Below are 9,804 nucleotides of genomic sequence, written 5' to 3'. Positions count from 1 at the left end.
AACCGTCGTGGGAATTTGTCTAAGTGCAGCAGACTCCCAGAGTGTCAAGACTTTGCGGGTCTCTTGGGGGATAGATTGCATCACGCCCCCTAGGTTTTTGAGACTGTCACGATTTGCCGCCGCGGTATCTCGATTTTTTGCAATATCCATCCCGCAACACTTTGAAATCAAGTTACAATAAAGTACTTAGTAGGATGCACAAAACGGACAGTCCGAACCAGAAACCACCCGGACTAAACCAAATCGGCCGGTTGGGTCCGATTCCTGAGAGTGTTAGTCTAGTTCCCGTTTCTTAAAAGTGAAATTAGTGTCTGAACAATCCGATTCCTAATTCTAAGAAAAACCAGATCGGACCGATAACATATACTTATTTTTCTTTTTTTTGAAAAGAATTAGTGAGTTTAGTTTTTTGTTTCTGAGAAAATAAGAGCTTGTAATTTGAGAATTAGATATCTTAATGGAAGTTTAGGATTTGTCTCGAGCTTTGAATTTATCCATTGTCATGTTTTGGATAATAAGATATTCGAATGAAAAAATGATAAAGAAATAGTAACCGATTCCATTAGACTGGACCGATGGATCCCAATTTTGAGACTCGGGAACCAATCGCCCCTAATACCTAGTTATTTGTCAATGTGAATACTAACTTTCTTTAAGAAGAAAATTATTATTGCCCTATTAATAGTTAATAATTTTCTCCACACCATTAATAACTTTCATACAAAATTCGGGTGTGCGATTATACTGAGTAAGTCTTATAACCCAGCTAGTAAAAGTTTTCACCATGAAAGTAGGTGTTTGCATTTCAGTGATCGTTAATTTTGTCATGATAAAAAGTATCTTTACTTTCAAATTATATATTTTTAATAACTCCACGTTTATGGTCACTTTCTATTTAGAGAAGCAAGTTTGAGCACATCAACGGTTACTAATTTCTTGATTAATTGGTAATTTCTACCTTTGAAAGCTGGTTATCCGCGCAATTAACGAATCCCATATAATGAAATATGACTGCTCCACTACCTATAGTAAGTCATATGCATATGTGATTAGGTGCTTTCGAGAAAAGAGGCGATGAAGTAACTTTTCTAAAACGCGAGAATAAAATTTAATGACAGCAGTGGTGCTGGAGAATTTCCACTTACACACTAAGAAAAACCCAATAGTCATGTAACATCATTCTACAAAACAATCCCAGATAATTCCTGCTGTGCACGTCATGCTAGTATGCTGAATCCAAAAGCTATACATCCTTATTCATCCACCAGAGCAGTAGTATTGCTTTTTCTTGACCAAACATAGCTCAATTCCTAGCAGCCCATTCCTAGTCGATCTGCAGAAACCAAGCTTTCCCTTAAATAAGATTTCCACAAGCTAATCGATTGCAATACGTCTTAATGAGCATCATACAAATGGAAAAAAAAAGGTCATGAAAATTTATTTTGATTCATTTTACATAACATGGCACCAAATCAAAGCTTTGAGTAACCCAAAAATATTGAATAATGTGTAGGCACCCAAGGCCTTGTGTAAGGTTAGATATGTACATATGCAGATGATGAACAATCATCCACTATGGTCTAAAGGAGAAAAGGATGATTGATTCTCTCTTCAGTTATAGAATTTACCTGTCCACGTAAGCCCGAAGCAAGGAGTTTCTCCCTAATCCGATGCAACTGATTTGTAACTCCGCTAATACTCATTCGTCTTCCAAGCACTTCGTTCGAACAAGTTACTCCAATATTATAGATCATAACCAAACACTCTTGAAATATGTCATGCTGAGGATTATAGGGACCTAGATGGCTCTCTCTTTCTTGAAGCAAAGTGATATCCATGATTTCGAGCACTCGTTCAGGCAAAGCTTTTGCGACAAAACCATGAAGAGTCATATTGTCTCTAAAGGTGTCATTGGTGAGACTTAATCCTATGAACATTTCTAGTAAAAGAATGCCGTAACTATAGATGTCACCTTCTCTTAAAACCTCACACCCCATTGCATATTCTGCCACACATGGAGATCAAAGTGCGGGTCAAATTTGGAGTGCATATAAATAATCAGAATCTAATGTGCATAAGACTATAAGAATTATTATTCGCTACCAAACTTTAGACAAGAAGACAATCAATGAGAGAGAGAGAGTACCTGGTGGAGCATAACCGATTGTCCCTCTAAAGCCCACAGAACTCATCTGATTAGTTGCAGTGTCAAAAGATGATCCAATAAGGAATTTCGCCAATCCAAAGTCACCAACATGTGCAACCATCTCAGAATCTAAGAGGATATTGCTTGGCTTTAGATCACAATGAATGATGGGGATGTGGCACCGATGATGAAGATAATCCAGTGCAGAAGCAACACCAATGGCAATATTTATCCTTTGAATGAAATTCAACTTTCTTGGAACTCCATTGTGATGAGATGATGTTGCACTTGGGTGAAGCCACCGTTCTAGGCTACCATTGTCCATGAATTCATAGATTAAGGCCTTAAAATCATTTCCTTGATAATCACTGCCAGAGCAAACTGTTAATATCTTCAAAAGATTTCGATGTCTGATGTTCTTTAATGCCTCGCACTCGACATTGAAGCTCTTCAAAGCACCATGACAGACTAGATGAAGCACCTTCACGGCAACAATAGTTCCACTGACCTCAAGTACACCCCTATAAATAGAACCAAAGCTTCTAGCACCAATCAAATTTGTTGAAGAAAAACCATCGGTTGCTTTTAGGAGTGTTCCATAAGATACATTTGGACATGAATCATCCCTTGAACTTGAAACTGGTTCCATCACCGTCTTCTTCAACCAACAAAGATATATGGAAGCTAGAATAAGAGCTATTCCAAAAACTCCGAGAATAACAGAAGTGGACAATATCACTAAATTGATCTTTCTACTCTTGAAGCTTTTGGAGATGCAATTGGGGAGATGAAATTCCGATAGCCCACCACAAAGCTTATTGTTCCCAATAATAGAAGTACCAGTAGCATTCCTAAAGACTCCTTCATGTGGCAGCACACCTACAAACTTATTGTAGGATAAATTTAAAAGTTTCAAGGAACGAAATGCTGTTAAGAATTCTGGAATTTGACCCGACAAATTGTTGCATGAAAGATCTAGTTCTTCAATGCCTCCTAAGGATCTGATTGATTGAGGAATAGACCCGTGGAAGAAGTTGCCTCCCATCCTCAGTGATGTCAATGAAGTGCAACCACCTAAACTACTTGGGATTTCACCTACCAATAAATTGTTCAAGATATCTAACGCAGTCAAAGTTCTCAAGTTGCCAACTTTTGGGGGTAGAACCCCAGTCAAATGGTTTTGAGATAAGTTCAAAAGGATTGTTAATGATGAAAGACTCATAAGTTGCGAGGGTATAACACCATTGAGATTGTTATTAGACAGATCGAGCCAATTAAGAGATTGGCAGTTTGATAGACGCGAAGGAATTTGCCCATGAAAGTTGTTCCCACCTAGGAATAGCCAAATCAACTTGCTTAGATTTCCTAAATAAGATGGAATAGTCCCTCCTAGGTTGTTATCAGCTAAGTGCAGTTTTGATAGATTTTGTAGATTTCCCAAATTTGAGGGGATAACACCTGAAAGCTTATTGAGATTCATATACAATACTTCCAGGTTGATAATATTCCCAATTTCTTCCGGAATCTTTCCATATATTTGATTCTGGCCTACATTAAATGCCGTGAGAGTGCTGGATAAATTACCTACGCATATAGGCAACACTCCGCCAAACTTGTTCCCATTGATTCCCACGTACCTTAATTTGATGCTGTTAGTTAATGAGCAAAGGAAGTTCAAGTCTTCAGGTTCTCCACTACCAAGCTGATTACGAATGATTTGAAGCCAACTAAGATGACACAAATTTTCTAAAGAAGGTACTTTTCCAGAAAATCTATTATTTCCAAGCTGAAGAGAATTTAGCTTTGTGCAATTCAATATCGACGGAGGAATTGGTCCTGAAATTGGTTCCCAAAAACGTCAAAATCTGTAAGATCTGGGAGTTTGAGACCTATGCTTGCAGGAAGTGTCCCCTGTATCTGGTTTACTCCAACATCAAACTGAGTTAGGGAAGAGAGATTGAGTAATGAAGATGGAATCGTACCCGACACTCCGTTTGCTGCAAAGCCAATGAATTGCAAGTTTTTAAGGCGGCCTAAAACTTGGGGAATGCTCCCACTCAAGTTGTTCTCGGTTAAGTAAAGGACCTCCAGTGAAGATAAGTTCCCAATGGAGGAAGGCATACTCCCGGTAAGATTATTACCATGCAAAGCAAACTCTCGGAGCTTCAGCAATGACCCAAGCTCTCTAGGAATTTCTCCAGTTAGTTCATTATTCCCAAGCCTAAGGAAGATCAGATCCGAGCAACCTGATATGTTTCTGGGAATTTCGCCAACTAACGAGTTGCTGGTCAAATTCAGAATACGCAGGCGGTGCAATTGGCCGATCTGTGGAGGGATTTCTTGATTGAAACTGTTGTTTTGCAGCAACATTTCCCTTAAGAAGCTGAGGTTTCCGATATGAGGAGAGATTGATCCCAACAGTCCTTGTGATTGCAAGTCCAAGACCGTGACCCTCCGATTTCTCCTGCCACATATAATGCCATACCACTAGCAAAACCCAATGCTATTGTTCCATGAGCTGAGCACCCCAAAAGGATCTTCGGATATGCCGGCCTTAAAGGTAAGCAGCGCGAGTCTGTCTGTTTCATTGGTGGCGCAGGAAACTTGGTTAAAGCACAGCGCAAGAGCAATCCCAAGAAGCAAGTGGCATGATCGAAACTCTGCAAAACTAAGGCTCACGGGTTTCATGACTCAAAGGCGAAGGAAGTGGGTAGCTAAGAAAGCAAGTCAAGAAGAAACAAGAGGCCAGTGAATCCCATCTTCATAAAAGTAAAGACATCGTTGAAGTAAATGATCTTCAATCAGTGGTCATGGAACAGCGAAGCCGCCCAATCCGATCTTCTACCATTGACTCTGACTCTGGAAAAGACTTTGTGTGGCCACAAACGCACGAGAGTCAATCTGATGTGAACGTGTTAAAGAAGTAGGAACGCATGTTTCTTTATCTTCGATATTAAAATATTTCACATTTGAATTATTGAACATAATAAGTACTGGCCTCCTTATAAAAGATTTCACCTTTTGTTTCTTTGTCTTCGATGAAGAGTCAATCTGATGTGCACATGTTGCAGACTTTTTTGAAGTAGGAAAGCATGTTTCTTTATCTTCGATGTTGAAGGATTTCACATTTGAATGCATGTTTCTTTATCTCTAGACTGTTAATGAATTGTTTATCCTTTCAATTGCTGGAGTAGATCAAGCCCTTATCAATGTTCCTGGCCGTTCTTGGATGCTCCGACTAAGATCTGAAAGAGGGAATCGCTTCAGGATGGTATAGACTCGTGTCTCCAAGGAACTAAAATACGTATATATACATAAAGACCTGTGAACAATCAGTCCATAGAAACGGGTTTGTCCTTGGACATTTTTTAGAATGAAACTATGAGGGTCCTCTCACCTCGTGATTTTAGTGCAGCAGCAGATGCAGGCAGTTCTACATCTCCAAAACTATGTCTCACCAAGGACTGAAAGATTAGTTGGTGACCTATTCGTTTAGGACTCCGTTATCCATCGTGCATATGTGGCTAGGTTTAATTCAGGAACCAGGAGATCTCCTTTCATTTTTAGTAAACATTATTTGACCTATGGTCTCTGAATGTAACATGGTTTGCACTTCTGTTTGACTAGGGAAGTGGCTGCCGATCAATACACAGCTTTTGATTAAAAAAACATGCAGCGCACTGGAAGTGGCGGCACCGCAATGAACAAGTAAGCTAGGAGTGATTGTAATACCAAGATTAGAATGTTTGTCAAGTTTTTCCTCCTTATAATGCAGCTACTCACAGCTGGATGCTGTCTTGACCCATTTGCTTTGATCTCTAATCCCTTCCCTGTTCTTCTCTTCCTCTACTGATTTTGGCTTGGGTTTATCCTTCAAGTATTTCTCTGTCAATAATGCTCGAGATGCATTTTGCGGCTTAATTTTGTTGTAAATAAAGCCGACTTCATTTCATGACACTTGGATGCAGACGAGAATGAAACTGCATAAGATAAACATGATTGCAAGTATTTTCTTCTGGACCAGTGACAGTTGCTTGGAGTTACAGTTCTCCAACAGTAGAAAAGTGGTCTCACATCCTTAGAATGGAAGTGAAAATTGCGTAATGTTTACAAGTATAGGATCTCTTAATTGTGACATCAGACACACGGAATCACATCACCAGAAGTAAGACTAACTCCGCAACACCATTGTCGAACTGCCACTGACACGGAAATTAAGCTTGAAATATTCTACATGACAAAACTGAATCCAAAATAGCAGTTTCTTATTCCGGAGTATCCTATCTTTGTCCCAAAACAGAGGATCATTGCTCATTTAGGAAGCTTGTGAACAATATGAATCCCAACAAAAGAACTTTATGACTTAGATTGACTTGGAAATTTCACAGCAATGCTTAAGACTCTGCATCAAGGGCCTTATGCCGGCGCAATGATACAGATGGGGAATAGTAGTCATTCATTATCTTCTTACGAAAATGATTGTTTCTCTCTGGTTGTGCATTTTCTAAGTATGTCTGCACTCATAAACAACACTCATTATGTATCTGTCAGAGAAGAGAAAACTTGAGAAATTATTATATCACCTGTCGTAGTTCATCTTGTCCATACGGTAGAAACTACTAGGTCACATGGTGCTTAGTCGTACATCTTGTATATTATCTGATGTTATTTTTTCGACGAACAGTTTCACGTAAGATCATACACGTATGCTCCAATGGAACCCCTGATTGCATGCTCATTCTTGCAACCTATCGTTAGACAGCAATGAAAATTCAAGCAAGCTGAAAGTAACAGCAGCGTGAAAATAGTCATGATGCCAATCCAGATTTGCTGCCACGCTGCAACATACCATGCACTTATCTAATGAATTAGCCAATTGAGAGGCCACTTCAGGTCAACTTTGGTATGACCAGATGTCATTAACCAATTCTATGCAGTTCAATAAGGTTAGAAACGAGCCTTTCCGCGAGCCACGTACTCTTCCAAACCAAGCCTCTGCCGCGAGATCATTAATTTGTCTCTCTGCAAGTACCCGACAGAAAATTCAAAAAATGAACTCAAGAGTGAATGCCATTCTGATATATCTCCATCTATAGATGTTCACTAGATTAGATCAATTTCGGGTACAGCTTACTCTGTCAACAGGGACAATGCATTAGCAAGCCACCTCTGCCTTCGAAGTTGAACTGACTGCTTATTATGTGAGAAGGAACAAAACCAGCAAAGACGAGATTAGATTTTTCTTTTCTTTTCTTTTCTTTTTTTTTTTTTCGCCTTCAAAGAACTTGACAATTTAAAGACCCTAGATCTTTATTTGGACATAGCAGAGATTGGAGGAGCAAAACACCCTTAGGACAAGCTCTGTTGTTGCCCTTCTGGATTAAAAGAACCTCCACGTCAGAAACCATGTAGGTGAAAAATCCTTCCAAGTTTATTGTTCTAAAGCCGAACATTCATCTGCTATGATGTGGCCTTAAAGCAGGAAAGTTTGGTAGGGTTTTTCCCCTGTTAGAGCTAGATAAATCCTTCAACTTTCTCCATTTTCAGATAGTGCTTTTTTCCACGTAAGAAAGTTCCCAATCCCCCTATCAGTAGCCGACACAACTGAAAAGTCGAAGAGTTTGACTAGGTGGCTCCTGATGTGAAGGGCAAAAATGTCCAAAATTCAGGAGAATTGCATTACACATTTACAAATTACCCCCTGATGTTTTAAAACTTTTGCAATATGCCCCCTGATCTTTGGAAGTTCGTTGGAACACTTCTCTTTATATTATTTTTATTATCAAAAGACATAACTTATGACTAAACAAAATGAAAGAAGACTGAAAAAAGATAATGAGGAGAGGGGGGAGGGGGAATTGATTTACAACTAGGATACTTGGGCATTTGCCTTCTCTTAGGTTTTGTCACCCCAAAAATGATTGATCGTCTCTTGCTCGATATGACTCTTTTTTACGCAATGGTATTCTAAGCAAGGGCACCTGAATCATTGACCATTGTCAATGCGAGCAATGACCAATCCCAAGGTAATAGGCACTGCCAAAGCAATCACTATCCATCTTTTTTTCCCTTTATCTCATCTTAGTTCATCCCATTTCATCAAATCTAAAGTGAGAGATACCATGTAGAGTGTTTGGTCAACATTGCCCTGGATTTCAAAATGCCTGGATGACATGGAAAAATTGAGTTATTAGGGGCAAATTGCCACAACCAAAAACCTAAGGGGGTGTGATGTGATTATCCCTGATTGTGTGAGCTGTTTGTCCGGTTGCCTATTCGGCATTTCAAAATATTTCATCAGCATAAAAATAATTAAATCATGTGAGAAACAGAATTAACGTGAAATGTTTTCACTTTCATGATGATTTAAGCTCATATTTTCTTTCAAGCTGACTATAAGCGTAAATCCTTAAACTTGTCAATTTCATGTACTTAAGTTCTAATACTTTTCATTCCTTGCATTTGAATCCCAGAACTTGTAACTCTCGGTTCAATTGGTCCTTTCATCAATTGAAGGAAGGTCTTAAAATTCATCAAAATGGCAATATCTAGAATTTAAATAAATAAAATAAAGTCTTAGTACTTAAGTGCCCGAGACAATATAATTTTAGGTTGCAATTATCCATTTTCTTCGCATTCATTTTCAAACAATTTCAGCCTCGTGTTCTGACTTGTGATAGTAATTTTTTTATAAAAGTGAACAATTGCTGATAGTTAATTATTGAATAAACTGGAATCGTGTAAACCAGACCCATCGAATTATCAAAATATACACGAATCAAATATAAAATGAAACGATGCTTTTAGTTTTACTAGAAATGAACCAAGGGAAAATACATTTCAACGAAAATGTAAATGTTCCTTAAAGATAAAGTGATATCTCCGTTGCGTGTTTTCTTTGTTTTATGAAATACTCCATTAGTCCATCGCATGTATAATGTATTCAATGGGTAATGAACGAATGTGTGTATATTCTAAGAGGATTACTGGTGTGGGATTTTGGCAATTGGAATATCAAGCTGACAAAATTAATTGCTGAAAATGGCCCTCATCATGCCATAAAACCACAAAAACTGAGACTATCAAATAATAATAAAGAGGATCTAATCATTTAGCACAATATGAAGCACTGATAGAAAACGGAAGTTATCGTAAAACCACCCTTCCCTATTGATTTTAGGTTTCGTGCTTCGTATTAAGATTAATATTAAAATGCAGCGCACAATTTCCAAAAGGAAAACGGAAATTTTGGCTCCCGTGTGACTTGTCTACAAGATTATTGAGGAATCTCACAGGTTGGAGTTTATCTATGGTGGATTTTTTCATTTTAAAGAAAAATGCCAGCAATTCAAAAGAAAAAAATAAATGACACAGTGGACTACTCGTTGTTTTGACATAATATGCAATTCTGTTGCAACTCGCATACTCCTCATCCTTCTAAATTTTGCTTCTTCATTCAACAAATGTTCAAGGTTGATGGAATAAGTATGCCAGATTCACAACTGTAACTATGGCAGAGCACAAAAACACTGTTCCTAACTATCATCCAATGTTCCTATTCTTGTGATAAGATAAACCAGAGCTTGTTGCAAGCAGGTGCCGATCTTGTTTTGTTTAAAGAGGATGGGAGAGAAGTTTGGAAATTTAGTCTCTACTCA

At 38.4% G+C, this 9,804-nt stretch overlaps 1 protein-coding gene across 1 annotated transcript; it reads right to left on the bottom strand.

Annotated features, from left to right (window-relative positions):
* Nucleotides 1-1,101: 1,101 nt before the first annotated feature.
* Nucleotides 1,102-4,887, bottom strand: LOC120294829 (probable LRR receptor-like serine/threonine-protein kinase At3g47570). The gene is made up of 3 exons (XM_039315526.1): nt 2,147-4,887; nt 1,629-2,005; nt 1,102-1,333 (listed from the first exon to the last, which is right to left on the bottom strand). Exons 1-3 carry the CDS (start codon nt 3,624-3,626, stop codon nt 1,325-1,327), a joined length of 1,866 nt encoding a protein of 621 aa, XP_039171460.1. The 5' UTR covers nt 3,627-4,887; the 3' UTR covers nt 1,102-1,324.
* Nucleotides 4,888-9,804: the final 4,917 nt, after the last annotated feature.

Source organism: Eucalyptus grandis, chromosome 6 (assembly GCF_016545825.1).
Source record: "Eucalyptus grandis isolate ANBG69807.140 chromosome 6, ASM1654582v1, whole genome shotgun sequence".
NCBI classification, from domain to species: domain Eukaryota; kingdom Viridiplantae; phylum Streptophyta; class Magnoliopsida; order Myrtales; family Myrtaceae; genus Eucalyptus; species Eucalyptus grandis.
The sequence above is the reverse complement of the archived record's forward strand: the minus strand, read 5'-3'. Positions and strand labels throughout refer to the sequence as shown.

What these genes read in the sequence shown, in the direction of transcription:
- LOC120294829 (XM_039315526.1), bottom strand. Translation starts at nt 3,626, where the DNA reads ATGAATCTCAATAAGCTTTCAGGTGTTATCCCCTCAAATTTGGGAAAT. An exon ending in AATCGGTTATGCTCCACCAG is followed by an intron (nt 2,006 to 2,146) that starts GTACTCTCTCTC and finishes CATGTGTGGCAG; the next exon opens with AATATGCAATGGGGTGTGAG.